Source organism: Mustelus asterias, chromosome 19, assembly GCF_964213995.1.
Source record: "Mustelus asterias chromosome 19, sMusAst1.hap1.1, whole genome shotgun sequence".
Classification (NCBI taxonomy): domain Eukaryota; kingdom Metazoa; phylum Chordata; class Chondrichthyes; order Carcharhiniformes; family Triakidae; genus Mustelus; species Mustelus asterias.
The window spans coordinates 38227660-38252268 of record NC_135819.1 but is presented as its reverse complement, the minus strand read 5'-3'; the positions used below and the strand labels follow the sequence as shown (position 1 = coordinate 38252268).

Genomic DNA, 24609 nt, shown 5'->3' with positions numbered 1-24609 from the left:
TCCAAAAATATTCTAAGTGCCGAACGAGCATGAAAATGGGAGAATCACGCCAATTCTTGGGTGAGCTCCCAGTCGCAATCATATGGCACTAATTTTTTTTTAAAGCCAGGATATGATACGTGCCAGCAGGGGGTGGGGCGGAGCCTAGTCTCGCCAGGAAGCCAGCTGCTGAGCCATTGCGCAGGCACCCCAATCTCTCCCCAGACATCGGCACAAAACCGATTATTCGCCTCTTGTCTAATCTTACCGGTTCACCACGCCAATCAGCCGGTGGGATGAACTGGTAAAATCATCCCCTCAGACATGGCTTGAGAATAACGTTTGCTGAAAAACATGCTCAGGTTGTGTCAGTCAGGCCCATACCTCTTCACTCAGCCTTCTCTGCTCTTCCTGTCTTCGCTGATGCTCTGCATTTGCCACCGATTCAGCTAAATTATTCAGTTCCTGTTCGCATGGTGTGCCCAAAAATGACAGTAAAGGAGGTTCCCATCCATTTCTAAAGTGAGGCACGTAAAGGGGAATATACTGATCTTTAGGCCACTCCGATCTGGAAACCGATAAAAGTCGGACGTTAGAAAAATGAGCAATTCTTTCCGTGGAAAAAAATCTCATATCGGGATAATTTGTATATCACATTGAAGAATTGAGATACGACCTATAGTTTATAACTTGTGCAGTCTAATTGTAGCTTATAAGCAGTTTAAAATTCCATGTAATTAAAATACATTCAGACAACATTTCCAAGTTTTAACACAAGAAGAATATATGATGCTGAGGTGATTAGACAAGTTACATATCACAATCTGAAACTGGTTTTATCCCCTGAACATTGAGGGGACTTTAACAGGATCCAAGCCTGTTGATGAAGTTGAAACCAAGCCACAGCCTTTCTTTACAAAGAGAGTTTACTGACTTTGTTCAGCCTCAACACTCCTCCTCTCTCCCAGAGTGTGCCAGCTATCCCCTATTAAATGTGCTCAAAATACATTATTAAACAATGCCTTTCACCTCCATCTTATCAATATAACATACATACCGAACAGAAGTTTATGCAACTACAATGTGGACAAGCTCAGAAGTCAGTTTTATTATATGCTAAGGCCCAGACCAAAAGCTCCAAGATATATTATGCAGTTAGCCTAGACCTCAACTTTTGCATTTGATTTTGGCATTAGGGTGAGCATAAAGTGATTCACTCCAGGTATGATTCAAGTGATCCACTAGGAAGCTTTTAGAAAAATAAACTTTATTTAAGAACACAGCATATAACTAAAATTAGCACAAATATTTTCAATTAAAATATTTAGACATGGCAAAGTATAATCCTTAACCGCTAGCTATCTCTGTTGGCCCAATTTATGGTGGCACAGTGGTTAGCACTGCTGCCTCACAGCGCCAGGGACCCGGTCAACTCTGACCTTGGGTGACTGTGTGGAGTTTGCACGTCCTCCTCATGTCTGCGTGGGTTTCCTCCCAGAGTCCAAAGATGTGCAGTTTACGTTGATTGGCCATGCTAAATTGCCCCTTAGTGTCACGGGGGCTAGTAGGGTAAACACATAGGGTTACGGGGATAGGGCCTGGGTGGGATCGTTGTTGGTGCAGACTTGATGGGCCAAATGGCCTCCTTCTGCACTGTAGGGGCTCTATGACTCTATGATCTATAAAGCTTGACCCCATAGACATACACTCTTCTTCAGGATTAGTTAGCACAAAAATAAGTATGCTCACGTTATGCTGGACTTTTAGCTTTTTAACACTTCTGGACAGAGATCCTAACAGCAACTTTCAGAGAAAGATCCACTCTCATACAGCAGAACCTCCAAGAAAGAAACTTGTTCCCTGGCAGATTCCAGTCTCCAACTTGAGAGAAGGGAAAAGAGAGATGCTGCTCTCTCTTTCTCAACTCCAAAACAGCATCTAAGCACAAATATTCTGTGAAAGCCCAGCTTGTCCTGCACATAACCATACCTGCCAATTATCCCAGTCAAGCCCTACTCTGCAAACTCCCAGGGGAAAACAGAACAGAGCAGCATTAGTTCAAATTAAAACCAACATTCTAGCCATTAGAAACTATTATGCTGCTGCAGCAACAATACAGGAAGCTGGTAGACGGGATGGCTCAGAGTGCATAAAAAGCTGCTACAACAGACCATGCACAAGATCATGGCTCAAATACATTTCTTAAAGACACAGTATCATCACAATATTAGCAAAACATTTTTGTATTCATGTTAGTTTGTTTATATGAACAAAACTAGTTATTGTATTCAAACTACAGTAATGAGATGGCACAGTATGTGAGGTTGTGTTACCTTATTTGTGAAATACATTAAAAAGCAACTGCCACCTTAAATTACACCTAAACCCACTTTCTAAAGTTACAGGGGAGGCAGTGGCGTAGTGGTATGTCATTGGATTAGGACTCCAGAGATCGTTTCGCAAGTCATTGGGCAGGATGCAAATCTAGCCTAATACACAAGACTAAAAGTAACATTTCACTGGTACAGAATTCATTATTTTGCCATTTTCTGGGCATTTTATGTAGCCTTTTGAGACGTGCTTAAATTTGCAAGTAGTCTCCTGCAACGCAATGCCGATTAATGAGCAAATGTAACAAGATAAAATGTCAATTTATCCATCAGCTTTTGATGGTGAAATTTACAAGTCTACAAAACAACTTAATGCATTATCTGCACTATATGAAGCGGGAGGTGGAACAGAATTATTTTGCTGAATTTTTATCACTACCCTTCCGTTCTGTTCCCGCCTTTGCCACCACCAACCCTGTACAATTCCACAGCAACCTTTTCCTACTCATCCTCTCCAAATTAAAATCAGTCAATTTGAAGTCCATCACTTGCATAAAGTATATCTTTATACCAGAGGCAAGTACTGGAAGTAAGCATTCCAACCAACTTGCCTGGGTTTAGTCCATGTTTCAGCCAAGGAAAACCAAATTTCCCTTTCTTCAGGTGTGACACACGCATTCAAAAAGTCTATAGCATCCTTTGTCAAGAGAGGAGAGAGAACAGATCTACCCATTTCAGGTCCACCACTGGTTTGTATGACCTGAAATATAAAAGTTTACAGCAATGTTAGAAATATGTACTATGCACTATGAGCAAACTCTCCCTGGTGCTCATGATAGTGAATTTATTCCATTTGCTACACCGTTTCAAATAATATATGCTGAAAGGAGAGTTGTGTAACCAGAAATTTGTAATAGTTTGTTATTTTTCTTTCTGCCACAATCAGGCTCCAAATGAGTGGCAGCACAGTGGCCAGAATCTTATACAGGTGGCAAGGTCTCAGCTGCCAACTGGTGAGCCTTGTTCTGGGAATTCATCACTCCTTGTGCCACTCAGGCACTTGACAGGATCAAGGACCCCAGGGACAAATGTTCACCAACAGGCCAGCAACTCAACTGAACAGCAGCTAAACTGAGGAAGCAGTGACTGCTGCAGGTACGACATCCACTCAAGACCAGGATCGTTGCTGGATCTCAGGTGAGTGATGGCGGGAAGCCAGTCGTAGTGTGGGGGCTGGCAACCAGGCATGGGGTGGCTCGCAGCAGAGTGACTGTGAGTGAGGGACAACCTCAGAGCTGGGTAGAAACCCTGCACGGGTTTATCTACACTCTCACATGGCAGCCCCCCCACTGGGTTAAATAATACCGGGGGCAGTGGGATGAGGCTGTTAATGGGCATTAATGAGCTACTTATGGGCCTCAACTGGCAGTGTGGTGGGAAGGACATGCACAGGTCTTCCTGGCACAAACATATTAGGGGTGGAGATGAGAAGGTGACAGAGACCCCACCTGTCTTATTAGAAACCCAAATTGTCACGAGGAAGGGTGAAGATTCCAGCCAGTGTTAAATCGTTCTAAATTATGCTCCAGTTGCAATGCAAATGCAATTTTTGAGAAGTAAACCATACAGGCCCAGGATGAGCTTTTCCATTTCGTAGTGAACTTCACGACTACCCCCCCCCCCCCCGCCTCCAATGCCCTCACATTACAAGCAGCATAATTCCATTGACTCAGTCTGAATTAAGAAAGCTCAAACTTGTATCACGCAAAATCAATGACAACCTGTAGGTTAAATTTTTTTAAATTTAAAGTTTATCTATCAGTCACAAGGTTTACATTAACACTGCAATGAGGTTACTGTGAAATTCCCCTAGTCACCGCCCTTCAGTGCCTAATCGGTCAATGCACCTAACCAGCACGTCTTTCAGACTGTGGGAGGAAACCGGAGCACCCAGAGGAAACCCACGCAGACATAGGGAGAATGTGCAAACTCCACACAGACAGTGACCCAAGCCAGGAATCGAACCCGGGTCCCTGGCACTGCGAGACAGCAGTGCTAACCACTGTGCCACCATACCGCCCCTTTATCCTACCTGATTTAAACTAAGTTAGGTTTGATTTGACAGCCACTCTTCCATATGTTCACTTCCTCCCAGTCAAATAAACCAGCTTTATTGGATCTAACCCCATTAGATGCGATTGTGTGTTCAATCATGATATTATATGATTAGATACTGGGTAGAACTGAGCAGCCCTGTTGACCAGAAAATATCTAAGGATATCAGAAATTTGTAACAATTCATTCCTCAATTTGATGGGTAGGACATAATGCAGTGACAATGAGCTCATTTATAGTTGTTCAAATAGTGAAAACAAACAATTCTGTGAAGTATCAATGAAAGGGTACTGTTTGTTTATTTATTGTCACAAGTAGGCTTACATTAACACTGCAATGAAGTTACTGTGAAAATCCCCTAGTCGCCACACTCCGGCGTCTGTTCGGGTACACGGAGGGAGAATTTAGCGCGGCCAATGCACCCTAACCAGCGTGTCTTTCAGAGTGTGGGAGGAAACCGGAACACCCGGAGGAAACCCACGCAGACACGGGGATTGGGAACTCAAAAACATTTTGCTACAAATCCAATATCTGAATGAGAGGTAACTTACTGGGACTTCCTCAGAGCGGAATCAGCATCAAATTACTCCCGTCAACGTTTTTGCTATCTTGCCCAACCTGCTGACTTAGGCCAAGCGAGATATAGGGAGTGCCACAAGTTCGCAGAGCCCATTGAAGTGCAGGAGAATCGCAGTGAAGATGCCACATCCCCTTTTTTTAAACAGCATGAGCTGTCATAAACCATGTAAATTCAAAGGGCCATTGACATTTAGGTTTCCCTGGCAGACAAGGGAGAAGGTAAGTATCTATGGTAAGTAGATAGGATTTCAGGGTGGGGAGATTGGAGGTTGGGTCAGAAGTTGGGAGGGATTGAGGATAGGGGAAGCGAGGGACAACCTCAGAGCTGGGTAGAAACCCATGCACGGGTTTATCTGCACTCTCCACATGGCAAAAACCCCCACCCACCACTGGGTTAAATAATACCAGGGGCAGTGGGATGAGGCTGTGAGTGGGCATTAATGAGCTACGTAAGGGCATCAACTGGCAGCATGGTGGAAAGGACATGCACAAGCCTTCCTGGCACGAACATAATAGGTAACCTCCCCCAAAATCTGATGCTAGAGAGCTCAGAAGTTATGGCCCAATGTGTGTTCATGCAGCAGAGTCTATTATGATAGACAGAAGACAAAGTACAACACTAATGGCGTATTGTAATTAATTACTTAATGCACTTAGCTTAGTGAAATACCCTGAGGCACTTCACAATGGTGTTATCAAACAAAATTTCACAACAAGCCAGATAAGGAGATATTCTGGCAGATGGCCAAAATCTAAATCAAAGAGGTAGGTTTTAAAGGTCTGTGCAAACATGCTAGATAGAGACCCCAAGAGGTTCAAGGTTGAAATTCCCAGGCTTACAACCTTGCAAGGTGTGAATACCAATGGGTGGAGCAACTATAATCAGCAATATTAAAAAGGCCAATATTGGAGAAACATAGATATCTCAGAAGATTGAAGGCAATTATAGATAAAACAGTGCAAGTTTATGGAGAGATTTAAACAAGGATGAGATTTTTAAAATCATGAAAACAGAAACAATTTCAGTGATGACTGATTAGATAAACGTAATATTAGCAGAATGTACATTTCTTGGAATTTTCACCTAATGAAAACTGTTTAAAGCTATGCTTGCATGAAATAGCTGTGTAATGTTAGGTCTCTTCCCAATGTAGTGGCTACATATACAACACTGCCTTACAAAAGGAAGAGTATCCCCAATGAAGGCTGGTAAGGGAAATAATTCAAAACTGCCCCAGGAAACTCACGCAGCATGGGAAGTTGTTCATGCAGGCTTTTAAGCAATTAAGTCATAAAATCATTATCCATGGTCCAGGCAAGAGTTGTTAATGAGTCACGTGAAGGTCAAGGTTCCATATATTTGTATGGGCCCCTTTGTTAAAAAATAAGGCAACATTGTAAAAGTGGAGCCGATCTGTCTGTAAGTCCATGACAGCACTGATGTGTTTTCGAACAAAACAGGGCAAGCGTACACATAGGTCACTGCAGAATCCGACCACGTCTTTAGCCTCTGTTAACTGGTGAAATACTTGTACTCCTTATATTCTGTAATTTAAAAAATTAACATTGCAGAGATAAGAGGTATCTTTACAAGTACAAGGTAGCTTTAAGGAATTGTGAATGGCTGTTTTTTTTCTAGGCGAGGAAGGTATGCAGTGGTGTTGCAGAGTTCAGTACGAGAACCTCTACTATTTTTGATATACATTAATGATTTGAAGGTACAAGGGACAGTATTGAAATTTCCAGATGGCACAAAATGTGCAAATCAGTAAACAATCAAGGTAGGAAGGAATGGATTTCTGACAAAATACATTTTGTCAAAGCCTTGGTGAGCAATGGCCTGAGCCCTATTTACAAGGTTGCAGATAAGGCCAATCTTATAGCATGTGGAACTAAGAATTCCAACACAGACTTGTGGTAGTCTGTGACAGAGGAACCCTGGCAAATTTCTCAACCAGTGCGTCAAACAAAGGGAGTTCATTTGACTGCCCCATTTCAAAAGTGAATTCAAGCACAGGATGGAGCCCATTAAGAATATGGCTATCCTGATCAGATCATTTCACACTATAAGACCTTAGGAACAGGAGGAGGAGGCCATTCGACTCCTCGGGCCTGCTCCACCATTCAATAGGGTCATAGCTGTATGTCGTGCAAACTTATGAATGGGTCCAAGGCTGCCACTTTCAGCCCTCAAAAGCATCCAGCCCACCTCAGGTTACCCTGGAAGACCAGCATACCTGAAACATTTAGCTAGTAGTTTCATCCTGCTGTTACACGAGTGGTATTTGCCATTAGCAGGATGTTGCCATCAAGCCAAATAGATATTCTGCCTATCACACATGAGAATTTCAGTGCCAGTGTGATGCTAGGTATGTAGGCCGTATGTCCCAAAGACTTGTGAATCGTATGAAATAGCATATCCAAGCCACTGGTCACAATGGGCAAGGTACAGACCATACCCAACTAGCCCGTGCTTGCAAAACTCAAAATACAGTGTCCAATATTGTTTACCTCAGTGTACAAAGAATGACACTGACCACCAATTTAAGATGGTCCGTTAGACTCACCGCAGTTGCATATGCTGAAAGCTATAGATATATTAATACACAAGGCCCTGTTCTTTGCAGAGAGAAAGAACATAAAGACACATTGGGCAGGCAGATCTTACGGCCTCGCTCAGGCAGGATCGTAAAATCCCGTCCGACGCCAACAGAGATTTCCATTCTGGCAACCTCGCCCGCCCCGGAATCAGGCAGGGGAGGGGTAAAGTTTCAGCCATTGTGTCCGTTTCAGCTGAACAAAATAAGTGATAAGCATTCGCTGTTGCGTTTTCAGAGCAATGTCTTGACCAGAGTCAAGCTGCTGGGTTTAAATTTTGAAACAATGCTTGGTATTTAGCTGTCAGTCACCAATAACTGGCAAAGGGGCTGTGGAGAATACACCAGAGCCTACTTGCCAACCAAAATGCACTGTCCTCCCATAAAATTGGTATTCCTATGACTCTCATGAGTGCAAGACAAAAAAACTTCGACAAGAGAGCATCACTCCGAGGGGGCAAAGAGAAAGCAACTGGATAGTCAGCGAGCATGTGGAGGGAAGTAGTCAGGAGACTATAAACACACGTTTGGGGTGAGGGAGGAGAGTGGGATGAGGAATAGGCAGGGCTAAAGAGCTGCTTTTGTTGCTGTTGCCTGCTGGAAAATTCCAGAGGGATGGGGAGGAGGGTCTGAACTGAAACTGTATATTGCCTTGGGCACTCAGTCTCAGTTGCCCCTGATAAAGGCCTATCGCTTACATTTTAAAGTTTAAGCACTCAGTTTTCTGCCAGTGTGCTGTGGTTGCCACCACCAAAATCTTGCCACCCTAGGCAACCATCTAGTTTGCCTGGAGGTTGCGCCTATCCTGATCCTGGGTTTTAAAGGTGAGTCATTGAGTACAAAAGCAAGAAATTTATGCTAAGTCTATTAAGAAAACATTAGTTCAGCCCCTGCTGGAGTATTGTATCAAATTCTGGGCAGCACATTTCAGGAGTATGGGGTAACTCTGAAGAGGGTACACAAGAGATTTCCTAGAATGGTTTTAGGAATGATGGATTAAAGCTACTTGGGTAAAGAGGAAAAGTTGGCATTAATTGTACTCTTTCAAGCAGAGAAGGCTAAGAAGTGATTTTATAAAGGTGGTTAAAGTAATAACAGTTTGGGTAGAATTAAGGAAGAGAAACTGTTTCCAAATGGCTGAAGATTTGATAACTAGAGTGAACATATTTATGGTGAATAACAAAAGAACGAGCATGAGGAAAAGCTTTTTATGCAAAGAGCAGTGAGGATTTGGCATACACTGCCTGATAGATGATGGATATTAATTCAGTAGCAGCCTTCAAAGGGAATTGGATAAACACTTGAGGGTGAAAATATTGTAGGGTTATGGGGTAAGAACAGCAGAGTGGGACTAACTGTACTGCTCTCAGGAGCCAGTACAGATTTACTGGGACTAAATATCCTCCTTCTGTGCTCTACTATCTTGTGATTTATTAATGCTATTAGAGAATGCCTGCATCCTAGATAATGAAGGAGACTGACCCAACAAGTTGCTTGTGAGGATGAGATTGTGTAAACCATGAATGATATTAATGACATATGTTTAGCAATTGACTATTTAACACTGCAGACTTGACAGTAATCTAAGGAAATACCCTTTAAGTAATCTCTCACTTAAATTTATGTTTTATATGAATACCAACATCTCAAACTTACCATGTTCAAAGGTGTAAACAAGAAGTGCACCAGGTCAATTGCACTAGGGTTCTGAATGTGGGTTCTTAGTTTGGCCTTTAATGAAAAGAGCAAAGCGAGGAGTTAATGAACTAATTAATTCTGCTGCATCAACCTTTTATGGTTTTGAAAGCTGAAAAGATAATCAGATTATGATTTTTAAGCTCAATATTTATGCTACGGTAAAGATATGTACAAGCGTGCTCCTTACTACTTCAATTACTACGTTGATAACTGTCTGGATCAGGTCACAATTTGCAATTGCAGTGCAGAAATCTCACTTTGTAATGCATACTGCTGACCGCAAAGACCAGGCGAAACTGTGACAACACAGCAGCTTCCAAATGAACACTATGCAAAATAAGCCACATTCTTCTTATACAAATTTAAATTTCCAAACAGCATTAATCAAGCTCATACCCTTCGAAAATAATGACTTACCAGAAGGTTAAACGCATGCTTGAATTTCTGAAAACAGTCAATGAATTCATCCTGTGGAGGTGGCTTTGCACGGAGAGTCAGAACACCCTCTGATGAAGGGAAAAGAAAATAACTTGATGTTAGCACTCCTCAAACTGGTATTTTAATGCATGCATTCATACAAACCAACCAATTTCTCAGCACTAAAACAGTGTGCATTTGTATTACTATTTATCAAATCAGAAATACATTTCAAGTAGTTGATTCCCATTTAAAATCCACTTTATCCAGCCTTTACAAAAGCCAAAATAGTGCTCGGGAACAGGGGTACATTTTTCCAATAGTCATAAATGTTAGAAACTACTGTTTACACACTACCACACTCCCTCAACTACCCATGTACTTTACAGCAACAATAAATAGGTTTCAGTGGCCTATACATTATGCAGACAAGTCTCAAACCACTACTTACCTCCTGGTCCTTTCTTTTTGCTTTTCTTTGATTTCTTCCGTTGTGAAAGCTGAGAAAATGCTTCAGCGGCCTTCTGAAGTTTAATAACGAACGCTTCTACATCATCCAAAACATGGTTCAAAATTTGCTGATACAGAAAAATTAAATACAGTTACAGGAAAACAATGTACAACTACTTGTATTTAGCAAGTGTCTTTAATACTGTATTGAAAACAATGTTCTGTGCCTCTGCCCTACATTGACAAATCAGTAATTTTATTAGGTTTTTTCACTCGTACAAAAAAATCCTTTGACCATCTGTTAACAAACATTTCCTGAATAATACAATGGGAAGATGCACTGAATCAGATTTTGCCTCAATACATGCACACACACATGCTGGTTTGTTCCAAATTCACGAATCATATTGGATGCTATTATATTTAGCAATACTTTCTGTAAAAGTTAAAGAAAAGTTTATTCGTCACAAGACTCGATGGGCCGAGTGGCCTCCTTCTGCACTGTAGGGATTCTATTCTATGAAGTAGGCTTACATTAACATTGCAATGAAGTTACTGTGAAATTCCTCTAGTCGCCACACTCCGGCACCTGTTCGGGTCACCGACCCTAACCAGCATATCTTTCAGACTGTGGGAGGAAACTGGAAAGGAAGCCCACGCAGACATGGGGAGAACATGCAGACTCCACACAGTGACCCAAGCCGGGAATCGAACCTGGGTCCCTGGTGCTGTGAGACAGCAGTGCTAACCACTGTGCCACCCCCAGTCGTCAAATGAGTCAACACACAATGCAAACCACTGTGTGTTGACTCATTTGCAACAAGTTTTATCTTGAATAAATGTTTTATTTTGTCTGTCTCCCTATGAATTAACTGCTGCAGAGGCTGGACTCAATTTATTCCATTTCACGTTTTTAATTCTTTAGCCTCCAGTTCCCTTCGGAGACTAAATAAATTGAGGAGTGTGCTTTACATACAAATGATCTCTTGGAACAAAGTACATAATGGGTGATCAATCAATCCTATTTCAATAAATCAGGAAAGAAAATTGCATTGGGAGAAGGTCCACGACAAATGTCAAGACAGCTTGTAATTGGGAATTAGTTACTACTGCGATATTATTGGCAAGTTGCCATAAATCCTTCTGTGGAAATCAAAGTTTGAGATTTAAAAGAAGGGATAAGAGACACTGTAGGATGGGAAAACTGGTTTAGATTAAGAAGACTTAAGACTAATACTTCAAAGGCTGTTGAGAGATGGTTTATCGCTAACATGGACTATTTCAGACGGACTTGAAGATAGTGACAACGTTTGCAGGAGGAATTTTTTGAAAACATTAATGAGTTCCCCATGCTGTAAGCAAAAATTTCCAACACACAAAGAACACATCAACATACCAAGGGTCAAGTTATAAAAAAACTTTTCAAAGAAAGACAGAAAGCATCAAAAGCAATGTAGAAATTTCAGAATGAGCTGTTGCTAGACAATTCCTAGACATTTAAAACAATTCTTCAAATTTTATTTCAAAAGTTGGTAAGAATTTTTAAAATTGAGTTAGGAGCTGAAACTATGCAGCAAAAATAAAACCCAGTAAACTAAACACCTGCGCTACTATTTTAGTTCATTGGTGCGTCAGTTAATTCCGTGAAAGTAATTGTCATCTTTATGGAACTGAAACCAAGTTGAGTGCTAACAAAACACTCAGCAGCTGCTTAGTGCATCACTGACAAGACTACATTGTAAAAGGTTTGTAAAATGTAACAATGCTCTGCATTACTTAGGGAGTGTGGAGTTGGGGCATATAATAGACTAACACAGAACAAAATCCATCTTCACAACCTCGCTAATGGAAAGGCTGAAATGAGTAGTGATAGAATGTGGTAACGTGCCAGATTTTATGAGCCAACAAAGAAGCCTCATAGAAAAGGTTGAGTATTACACTGTGCTGAGTGATGCAGGACTGGTTGACACAGGTGTCCTGATGCCTAGTGGAGGAATGCTCTGTTCATACTTTTCAAAGTAAGAACTGTGATCAGCTTGGAATCTTCCAGAACTAACTTTTCTTTTAAAATCAACAGTGATAGGCTGCAATGGATGGCCACCGAGGGATCATCCGATTCTGGATCTGTGGATTCCAAAAACCTGCCACACTGTCTTTAAAGGAGAAGGAACATTCCAGACTAAGGAGACTTACATACACCAAGACCATCCAAACCACATTCCTGGTTTGAATTGTTGGTTCTGAAACCAAGACAATGGTTGTCTCATAGCCCCCAGGTTGATCCCTGCAAACACTAAAGACCAAGGTTGTGGCTAGGAAGAAAGCTGTAAAGAACCACATAGCAACTATTCCAATGGTCCTTTTAACAGCAAAGGCAACGTCAATGCCTTGAGACCTGGGAATGGCAACATCGTACGGTCTATTCCTTTTCACGTCCACTAATACAGCTAATCAACCTCCTAGTACCAAGACGAAGTAACAGTCTCCCTGACCTGCTGAAAATTCAACTGAGATGGAAACCTGTAACAATTCTGATACAGTAAGAAGTTTAACACCAGGTTAAAGTCCAACAGGTTTATTTGGTAGCAAAAGCTTTTGTGTGGCTTTTGCTACCAAATAAACCTGTTGGACTTTAATCTGTTGTTGTTAAACTTCTTACTGTGTTTACCCCAGTCCAACGCCGGCATCTCCACATCACAATTCTGATATACAACCCTGACTATTGAATCCATCAAAACAACACTCCAGATCTTCTGCATCAGACCTGCAACGTACGCTTTCCTTCAAGACAAGCCAAGGACATGAATTTACAGTGAGAAACTAAGAAGGGTCATGAACAAAGCCCAGTCCATCACGCAAACCAGCCTCCCATCTATTGAGTCCATCTACACTTCCCGCTGCCTTGGAAAAGCAGCCAGCATAATTAAGGACCCCACGCATCCCGGACATTCTCTCTTCCACCTTCTTCCGTCAGGAAAAAAAATACAAAAGTCTGAGGTCACGTACCAACCAACTCAAGAACAGCTTCTTTCCCTGCTGTTATCAGACTTTTGAATGAACCTACCTCATTATCAAGTTGATCTTTCTTATACCCTAGCTATGACTGTAACACAATATTCTGCACCCTCTCCTTTCCTTGCCTATGTACAGTATGCTTTGTCTGTGTAGCATGCAAGAAACAATACTTTTCACTGTATCCTAATACGTGACAATAATAAAACAAAAATATTATTTTGCTGCGTTTTCCAGCATTTTCTGCATCTGCTATTATTTCACTTATAACTTTCAAAAGTGCACTACAATCTCCATGCGTGTAGGGAATGTGGCAGGGCGAGTGACAGTATTAGATTCTCAGAATGTGTGAATAATATACAAATAATTTTTGCAGCTTCATTTAAGCTGCTGGTTATTCACGGGTCTTTCTTTTCAAAAATGCATTGATTATGTACAGTAAGGGAAGGAGACAGGAGTTTCAATTTTCTCTCATCCCTGTCTGTAACATAGGTCACATAGTTGGCTATGCAGTTGCTAAATGCCTCTGCCAGCTAAATTTTCAAGTTTGGGAAAAGCAATAATTTTTAAACAATTCTTCCATGGGATGTGCGCATTGCTGGCTGGGCCAGCATTTACTACCCATCCCCAACTGCCCTTGAGGGGCATTTAAGTGTCAATCACATTGCTACGGATCTGGAGTCACATGTAGGCCAGACCAGGTAAGGAGGGCAGATTGCCTTCCCTAAAGGACACGAGTGAACTCGGTGTTTTTTTTTAAAATGACAATGGACTAATTTAGTGGTTTCATTAGTTTTAATTCCAGATTTCTATTCAAATTTCACCATCTGCCATGGTGGAATTCAAACCTGGGCCCCCAGAGCATTACTTTGGGTCTCTGGATTATTAGTCCAGTGGCAATTAGCACTATGGCTCTGCCTCCGCTCAAATGAGGCAATAAAAATGAAATTTGTGAAGGCAAATGGGGCTGTGTGGGATCATTTTCATAACTTTTATTTGCATCAATTTATACTTTAGTACTCATAAAGATGGTGGACATAAACAGTGTGAAATAATTTTGGGGAGTTTTCTAGCTATTTGAGGTAAAGATAAAAAGTTTATTTATTAGTCACAATAGGCTTACATTAACACTGCAGTGAAGTTAGTGAAAATCAAACTAATTGAGATTTTGTTTGTTAATTGAATCAGCCCAGTGAGAAACGCTGGAGATTCCTTTTCCAGGACACAATTTTAAGAACACTTGGGTGATCCATGGTTTTCAAAGTTTGCCATTTGTTTTGGGGTACACTCAAGTTAGCTGCATCACCCTAATGCAATAACGGCAGAGTGTCCCCAGTATTGATCACACCGAGAGTACCTTGCACAGCGTAAAGTTAGGCCAATTCAACTAGATCAAGAACACAAAAGGCATTCAAGTTAATATCTTAGCTGAACATGCCAATGTTCTTAGTTTTTAGTATTTTGTACTTGTGTATTTAACAAATCAAAGTGATAAATATTTTGGGGAAAATGTTCTAATATGCATTCATACCACATCTCGGTCAATCCTGACTGCTGCCATATCTGGGGTTTCTTCAGGTTCATGAATAATCTTCTGTTTTTCATCTGTCAAGAAAACAGGGTTTTAATAGAAACATTTCATGTGCATTTTTCTACACTGTTGGAAAGCTGGCATTTTTGTATGATAACAGTCTCTTTCCATCCCAGTATATAGATATGTTATGACAGTATGGAACTGTAGTAATGTCCATAACAAATATATATTCCACTATGGGGCAAATGGCAACAGTGGCCATGGATCTCCAACAGAGAATAACAGAAATTATTTTTTATTAAATGATGAAATTAATATTGCTGCTGATAAATTCTGCACACACAAGGTCGAAGAAAGAACAAGAAAGACTTGCAGTTATCTAGAACTTTTCACAACCTCAGGATGCCCCAGTGTTTTACAGACAGTGAAGTACTTCTGAAGTGTAGCCACTGCTATAGTGCAAAAAATTTGCGACAAGCTCCCACAGACAGCAAAATGAAAATGCCCAGACTGTTTTTTGATATGGATTGAGGAATAAATATTCGCCAGGACACTGGGGATTCCACTGCTCTTCTTCAAACCAAGGCCATGAAATCTTTTATGTAAATAGAGCAGATGGAATCTCAACGTAATGTCTCATTTAAAAGATGTCACATTTAAAAGATGTCACTTCCAAAGCTGCAACACCCCCTCCTTCCTGCAGCACTAAATATCCTCCATCAGGTGTAACACAAGTTGCACAAAGTAAAGTCCCTTTAGCTCAGCAACCAGAGTCTCTCGAACAAGCTTCCTTCCACAATTTCTTGCGAGCTACATGGATTTTTTATAGATTGCAGAGACAGCCATCACAACAATGTGGGCTAGATTTGGACATGGGGCCATTAAGTAAAAAGCCAGTCTCCAAACTCTTAGCATTAAAAATAATGATTCCTATGTACACTTTGAAAACCGTTTATGGGATGTGGGCATCACTGACAAGGCCACCATTTATTGTCCATTCCCAATTGATGTTGCAATGGTACTGTTGAGCCACCTTCTTGAACTACTGCAGCCCATGTGGTGTATGGTACATCTACAGTCAACAAGGAGCTTCCAGTGACACTGAAGGAACTGTAACACATGTTGAAGTCAGCACGGTGTGAGACTTGGAGGGTAACTTATAGGTGGTGGTGTTACATCTACCTGCCGACTTGTTCTTCTAAGCAATGGAGATTGCGGGTTTGGAAAGTGCTATTGGAAATGTCTTAATGATTTACTGCATCTTGTAGATGGAAGACACTGCTGCCATTATGCACCTGTGGTGGAGGGAGTAAATGTTTAAGTGATGAAAGGGATACCAATCAAGCAGGCTGCTTTGTCATGGATAGTGTTGAGCTTCTTGCAGCTGCAAATGGTGAGTATTCCATTACCTTTCTTATTTGTCCCTTGATGGTAGATAAGCTTTGGGAAGGTGGTGAGGCACTGGCCACAGACCACCCTTCCTCTGACTTATTCCTGTAGCCACTGCATCTGTGTGGCCAGTCCAGTGGAGTTTCTGATCAATGGTGATCCCAGGACATTGATGGTAGGGGATTCCTCAATGGTAATCCTGTTGACCGTCAAGGGGAGACACTGAGAATCCCTTTTACTGAAAATGGCCATTACCTGTAGCTTGAGTGTTATTTGTCACTGATGAGCCCAAGCTAGAATGCTGTCCAGCCACATAGAACCATAACAGCATCCCAATCCATTAGCACATCCTTACTCACAATCCTGACACACCAAGCTAATCAGGTCCAATAGGTGGTTACTTCAGGTCATAGAATTGCTGGAGTAAAACAAAGTGCCAACAGCAGCAGAAAAAACAGCTTGAAAGTATTACTGAAATGCTAATATATCACTTACCAGTATTATTTACCAAATATATATTATGTTCTTTCTATTCCAGCACCTAGTATTTTTGCAACTTTGTCTTTTCATTTAACCTTTTAAATGTGGTAAATATAGTCAAGGATCCAACTTGCTCCTTTCATTATAAAATAAAATACCATTGCTCCCCGAAGATGTCAATATGTATTTATGAAAACCTAACAATTACCTTGTTCAGGTAAAGCCCAAGCTGACCAGGCTGCGACTCGACTTCTGACATCCACTTGTGTAATAGTCCCTGGAGGAACAGGAGCAGGGGCACTTGGAGGTGGAGGGATGGAGGAATTACCTGCATTTGTAATCATTCTATAAATAAAAATGAAGACTTGTTATTTCTTGGGTGCACAAAAATGCATTACTGAAGTCCACCAGTGCATTATTATACTTTAAATAATGAGAGTTAAAGCTCATACACATATATAGAAAGAACAATGTCAACACCCTTATTGAAACAGTTCAGCTGGTATTACCACAAGACTATACGAAATAGGAATAGGAGTAGGCTGTTCGGCCCCTCGAGCCTGATCTGCCATTCAATAGGATAATGGCTGATCCAACGACATTCCTCACGTCCACTTTCTTGCCCTTTCCCCATAATCCTTGATTCCCTTACTCGTCAAGAATCTATCTCAGCCTTAAATATGCACAAGGTCACTGCCCCCCACACCCCCAACAGCTCGCTGTAGCAAGATGTTCCAAAGACACTCAATCTTCTGAGAGATGAAATTCCTCCTCATCTTAGTCTTAAATCTTACCAAACATTATTAACATGTATTACTTAAAAAGAAAACAGATGCATTTCATTCAGGGGCTTTTGTTGCATTTCTTAGATTATGTCTGGTATTGAATTGTAAATTTAATTGATCCTTAATCTTTTAGTATGGCAGGACTTAAAAGCACAAGATTCCCCATCACCTCATCAATCCTACTAGCATATGGACTGACTACATAAGCAGAAACTGACAGACAAAAGAAAACAGTGTGAAATACTCACCTGGAATTTTGAACAGATGATAATGTGTTCTGCTCACTGAGGTACACTTTATATATCTCGAACATTTAATTAGATCTCAGCTTTACATTACAGGTTAGCTGGATCTTGTTTTTTAAAAAAATATCATATGCAAGAGATAGCTTACTGTTAAAATGAAGTCCAAAAAGATGCTCAAGCATACTATTTAAGGATTAATATCCATGTATCTTTGTACCTCAAAGTATCAGGCCTTTTCTTCTGTTTACTGCCTTTACTGTCACTGATTGCGCTTTCAATATCTGCATGGATCAGATCAGCCTGCAACACAAGATCTTGAGCTAAGTCACAGCAATAGCACTACTTAAAAGCCTCCGATTACAAATTTTGCACAAGTGCGATACACATTTGTGCCAACAGCGTACCCACGAGTCTACAACCAACTCCACTGTAGCCTCGAGTTAGCAGCTGCTTCAAAAAGTAAACTTTTCTTTTGGTCAACATTTTAATTTGCATTACAAAACTGGTTGACAATTATGCTTAATTCTTTCAGAGACAAGAAAATAATGCCCAAATTATCAAGCCCTTTCCCTAGATATTGGCCGGGATTCCCCGGCCGTTCAAACCCCGTCACCACTTGCAGCGAGAACGGAGAATTTGGCACTCAGCCAAATCTCCATTCACTGCTGCAGGGCCAGAGAATCCCAGCTGCAGGCAAGGGTCAGAGAATCCAGCCCATTATCCAAAATGCCGGTTTATCTCAAAAAATGCATTTGATAGAAGTTCTGGTGGCAGTGAAGGATCTACTGAACACCCGAAACCAAACAATATTAGACCAAAATTACATATATTATTCAGGACAATTACAGAATTCGTGCTGGAAGTAAACGCCAATTTACCAGAACAGCATAAAATGCAGCTCGAGACAAATAATTAGAAGATTTCATTGAAAACGGCTTCAATTAAACAAGTACCCAAATAATTGACAGCATGTGCAAACGCCAACAAAAACAAAGATACAATAATCTATTGACTAACAATTTCCCCAAACATTGTAATATTTTAGTCTATTTTATGAAAAGGTGTGCCGTTTTCTGCAGGAGATCACTACTTTTAAATACATTTTCTTGTACTCAAGTGATATTTCTAATCGCAAAGAATGTTTTGTTCACCAATTAAAGTGTGAAAACAGAGCAATAGTTAACCCCCTCACCAGTTCCAAGTTATATTATAAAATTCAATAAACGCTGACATTTTTAAATACCCATGTTTTAAATATTAGCACAAAGTACCTAGTAGGTACAGTTACTTATTTAACTGGCTAGATTGTTCAACACAACATTATTTTTTTATTTCAGGCAATCTGCCTGAAAGAGTTGCCAAGTCTGAGTCAAACAGGAGTGTCCCTGTGCAAATTCTCACCTTCCCCTCTAGCCATTTCAAAGCACCCTTGGGAGAGGATTGAAAATAAGTCACTCCCAGGACTTTTGGTGATGCTCACCATCATTTCCCAGAGGGACAAAAGGATGTGGGAAGTTGGGTTAGGGGTAAAGAGGTAGGGACAAAGGGTAATGAGGGTGGAAAGAAGCACAAGAACCACCCATTGAGGCATTTATAAAATGGGGTGGAAAAAGTACTAAAAGCCATAAAAAAAGATTCATCACATTACTACTTTAACACCGGTTTATATAAATTTGATACAAATGTGGAAAAATGTATGAAACGTGTCTTAGCACATTCATGTTTAAAATCTGCAGAGGTCACGGACACATAAATCAGACTGATGCTGTAGAAAATTAAACATTTACTAACCTTAACTTCATCACATTGGAAAAGGTGAATGTCTGGTTTGCCTTGGCCAGATTCCTTGCAAACGAGTGCCAGAATTGAGTCATAGTTACAGGCATTCATCATAGACTGACAATGCTGGATTGTGTTGTAGGGAAAATGCTCCAACTCATTCTACAAAAAAAGCACACAAACTATTTTTGCATTCTTGGTTATAGCCCACTTTCACAGCCTCTTCCTGCATTCTATGCTCCCTTTTTTCACACTTAATTATTTTTATATCATCAATAGTGATAGCCAACTAGGCAGAAGGAAAACACCCATTTGCAGACCTCAACCACATCATTGAACTAACCGCCAGAGGTTACTTGAAAGCAATCCCAATATTACTGTCTCTGAAGGAAATCAGAATGTTCACCTTTTCTCTTCCTGTCAAGTCCATATCGCCTCGTAGAAATTATTTTGAGCTTTCGTCTATCTCAAGCTTTCACTGCCCTCTTCAAGCCCAGGTCTTCCAAAGTTAAAGTGAATTTATTAGTCACAAGTAAGGTTTACATTAACACTGCAATGAAATTACTGTGAAATTCCCCTCGTCGCCACACTCCTGCATCTGTTCGGGTCAATGCACCTAACCAGCACGTCTTTCAGAATGTGGGAGGAAATCCATGCAGACACAGGGAAAACGTGCAAACTCCACACAGACAGTGACCCAAGCCAGGAATTGAACCCAGGTCCCTGGCGCTGTGAGGCAGCAGTGCTAACCACTGTGCCATCGTGCCGCCCAGTCTTCCCTTTCCAAGTGCAAACATTCCCAATGTTTATCCTCTTGGTTCTTGCATCTAATCTCAAGCATCAATTCATTTACCTTAGTCATTGCTATCTCCAGAGCCTGCAGTCATAAAGTAACCAGACATCATTATTCCAAATGGGAACCTATCACCTGCACAAACTCAACATTGCTTTCTGGAACCTGTGCAAGATGCTGCTATCCTCTGCTGCTGCACATTCTATACTGATGGCTTTAAATTTCTGTCACCAACACTCCTAGAATCCTCTTCTAGCTTATATCTAGCTAATTGTTATATCCCCATTTTTAATTTATTCTCCTTCCCCTGTGCCATCACTCTCCACCTATTCATTAATAGACATTTGGCATTTGCCATCTCAGACTTAAATCCAATAAAATTCATTCTGATGTTCTTAAAAAGCTTAGGCACCCTTGGTTTTGTGGTCAATTCTAAATCATTTATTTGCAATCTTAAACAGCAATCACCCCAATATGGTGTCTGCTATCTTCCACGTCAATGCAGCTTCATTGCAACAGCCTTGACTATCTCCAATTTAGATCCATTTCAACTCTATTTCAGAAATGTCTCTCCATCCTACCCACAGCATCATTCCACCCCATCCAACAATGTGTCTGATGCTAGTTAAAATATCAATGGCCAGAATCAAACTCAGTTATCGCTTGGAAGAAGAAGAAGCATGACCTCGCCACCCATAGACTTCCACTCATTGTTCCATATTTTGCCAGGTATACATTTCATCCATTATATATTTCCTCAACAGGCCCTCCAGTGCTTTAATGTAAATGCCACGGTTTCCAATAGTGTCCCAAGCCAAGTCATATACCTTTCCTCATTTGATTCTGAAGCTCCAGAGTTGCTGCCTCTTTAAAAAAAAACCTTCACTTCAAAGTCATGCCTCTTAAGAATGTTTTCTGTTACAATATACTGATGTTTAACAAATTACTGACAGTATACAGAGATTTGGTCAGTGTACATAATAGAATAACACAGCTCAACAGGGGATAGAACTCACTCAAGACAGGGTTTTGGGCAGTGTCATTTTAAAAACAATTACATATATTGCCGTGACTGCTTCAGTTACCAATAACCATTTATTCTCTTAGCTGCACCCATTGTAGTTTGGTAATTTAAAAAAAGAGCACAAACACATTTTTTTGTTCTCTTTTAAAAGGCATTTTAACTAGAAGAGTGTTACTGTTGATGTGCTATGCAGTGGAGACAGAAATGGGCGTCAGTTTACTGTAGCATTTATCCTGGTTTACCCAGTTAATAGATTGGACAATTTTCTGTGGCTTAGCAACTCATGCTGACTGGAGTTTTGCGAGCACCTGCCATAACTTTAGTGGGAAGCACTTTTGCACTGCAATTAGGATGACAGCCAGGAGTTTTTCCACTACCGAGTTCAAGATGATCACTATGGCAACAATAAAATCCATTCAAAAGAGCACTTAGGTCAGCTTTTACAAAGAGGCGTCACTTTTACACTGGCCTTGGGTTCAGCAACTTGTCAAAATAGATCATGTATTGCTTATGAAGCAGACAATGCCCTGCCTTCCCACCTATATGCAGGTAGAGCATAGAAAAAGCCAGGGGTCAAAGAATGTTCAGCACTGCACTCTCGTTTACTGAGATACACCAGGTAATTCATATTCCTTCCAACTTCAGTAGGCTGAATACCACCACTTCAATATTCACCCCTCCACTAATGGCGCTCAACGGCAGTAGTGTGCACCATCTACAAGATGAACTGCAGCAATTCACCAAGCCTTCTTCACCAGCACATTCCAAACTCTCAACCGCCTGGAGCACTGCCACCACCTGCAGCTTCTCCTCCAAGCCACAACCCATGCTGACTTGGAACAATATCAGCACTCCTTCACCGTTTCGGATTCAAAAACCCTTTCTAATAGCATTTTTGAGTAGCTACACCACATGATCTTCAGCAGGTCAAGAAAGCCGCTCACTACCACCTTCAAGGGCAATAAATGCTGGCCTTGCCAGTGATATTCATCCTTGGAGTGAGAGTTTTAAAAAGTTATGGTTCAGGCTATAATGTATACATGCCTACTGGATTAAACAGATAAATCAAAAGGGCTTTGTGCAGTCTTCAGACTTAAGTTTTACTGTTTCCCTGAAATCTCAAAAATAACGTCCAACTTTCACCTGCAACCAACACAAAATAAAATTGGTTCTGAAAACATGGTCACTACTTAAATTGCTAAATCATAGCGTGGCGTGCTCGGATTACCTCCATATTGTTCAGGTGAGCTGAGACAGCCAAATATAAGCCCATAATCAGAAGCTTCTGGCTACAGAGCCGTTGCGTCAAAGGGATTACAAAGAATCATAGCCCTGCCTCTCTGAGATCCTCACGTCTTCACTCAACATACAGCTGTTAATCAAACCCATTACACTTCAACAAAAAGAGCAACCCACCATGATGCCAATCACATTCCATGTCTCAAATGAATGGCTTGAAACTTGAAGAAATCCATTGATCTGCTCCAATCACACTAATCAGCCCGTGATTGCAGCAATCCAGCCTGTTTTAAAATTTATATTTCATGATAACATTGCCACATGTGCTGAAATGATTAGTCTGCGTGTAAGCTGAAACAGTCCACACATTGGATAGTCATTTCCCTGAACCCATTAAGCGTTGAATATATATATAGATATAGATATAGATATGCACATGCCCCAGTTAACAATTAAACGTAGGAGGTAATGGTTTAAAATTTCTTGGGATCAACTGACTGAAGCGTATACACATTCAATACTGTTTACAAGGGAAATAAATGAATATCAAGATCATTTGATGCAAAATAATTGTGCATGCTCCAAAATGCATTGTTAAGACAGCTGAACTGTAGGGCCTTGGGATCCATCCATGATGACAGCATCCAACCGAAAATACTGAAGCCAAAATCTCCCACTGTTTACATAAGCAATGCAGTCCTCTTAATTGACTTTGTGAATATTTCATTGCTGAATTAGGGTAGTCAGATGCTAATAAGACATTTGGAAAACAATATCTTTTGCAAGTACCTAAAGTATGAAATTGAAGTTTTCTTTCACCTGAAGTGATTTATCTCCATGTGCAGGGAACGAAAAAACACTTTAAAAACCAGCTTCTTGTCAGAACATAAAAGTTACCTTAATTTCTTTATGCAAATCTAGCCTTTTGCATGTATAAGAAAGAAATCAAAAAGTGATTTCATCAAATATTTAGCGTATGCATGCAGCTACTCAAATGCCCTATAGATGGTGATATATACTGTGGTATATGGAAACCAAGTTTCTGTTTATCGCGTGCTCGAGGAATAATAATTACTTTGCTGGGCAGTAAATTTGCATTAAATTTAAATTAACACTGATGTATGCCACTGACATCTTAATTAAATGCAAAATTTGCTAGGTTCATTGGGTATATATGAACAAATGTCAACTAACAAGAAATTTGTAATGTTGTCCAAATAAATTTTATGATCAGGAGTTTTAAATAAGGATCTACACCTTTGCAATTTCAACTTCATCTTCATTTGCCTAAACTACTTCAGTGGCTCAATTGGCAAAAACACTGCATTCAGTTCTGAGTCACGCCTGTTGTGATCTCAGGTCTGTACAAGTTTAACTGATCTATCACCCTCCGCCAATTAGTAGCACAGTCAAAACTAACCAAACACATTTCAAACATAATAAAGCTAATCAATTAATATACTCTGCCCATTTAGCATCATGCTTCACTCAAATGGGTAACCGCCATTCTCCTGCATTGAAAATCATTTGATAAATAATTTCTGGCAAAAGTTCTGTGATTTTAGACTTACTTTGCTCTCCAGATCAATCAAGCTGACAGCTTTCTCATCCACCTGCAGTAACATGTCCTGGGTCCAAACCTTGCCTTTTGCATCAAGCAATTTTAGTTTTCTTATACCGTCGTCTACTGTAATCATGGCATCCTTCCGATCCACAACAAAAGTTGCGAGGTGCTGTTTTCAAGAGAAAACTTATATCTTATAAAAGTATCAAACATCAATTACGTGTAGTTTAGTTGTAAAACATAACCATCCGACACAGCAATGTCTAATTTCAGAGGGGCCATCACAGTTGACTCCTTCATTGGTATTTCTGCAAGCAAAATCGACATTTGAATCTTGCAGCCAAACAGAAGTTTATGGGAGTCACTACTGCTACTGCACCATGAAACAAAATATAGTACAATTTCCATTTAAAAACATTTAATCTTTGAGCTTCAATGGTAAACCAGATTAAATCCTAAACATCAAAGACATATTAAAATGCATATAACAAAGTGTCAGTCTTGAAGTCTATTTTAATTAAATACCACATACATTAATTTGATTCTGCTTCCAGCTCTTTTCTCCAATTGGTTCAAATTAATCCATCATATGTGAAATTA

The 24609-nt window shown here is 40.5% G+C and overlaps 1 protein-coding gene across 24 annotated transcripts in view; it reads right to left on the bottom strand.

Annotated features, from left to right (window-relative positions):
* Positions 1–24609, bottom strand: part of eps8a (EGFR pathway substrate 8a, signaling adaptor) — a 169980-nt gene that overhangs the window by 30418 nt on the left and 114953 nt on the right. For all 24 annotated transcript variants that reach the window (XR_013500158.1, XR_013500160.1, XR_013500159.1 and 21 more), the window contains 10 exons: positions 24017–24178; positions 19402–19551; positions 17828–17910; positions 16789–16925; positions 14709–14782; positions 10167–10293; positions 9716–9804; positions 9257–9331; positions 2921–3069; positions 364–547 (listed from right to left, as the gene is read on the bottom strand). Coding sequence is in view for 21 of the 24 variants with exons in the window: in XM_078235352.1 (XP_078091478.1) it covers positions 364–547; positions 2921–3069; positions 9257–9331; positions 9716–9804; positions 10167–10293; positions 14709–14782; positions 16789–16925; positions 17828–17910; positions 19402–19551; positions 24017–24178 (1230 nt within the window). In the remaining 3 variants the exon portion in view is untranslated. The remainder of the gene's footprint in view (positions 1–363; positions 548–2920; positions 3070–9256; positions 9332–9715; positions 9805–10166; positions 10294–14708; positions 14783–16788; positions 16926–17827; positions 17911–19401; positions 19552–24016; positions 24179–24609) is intronic.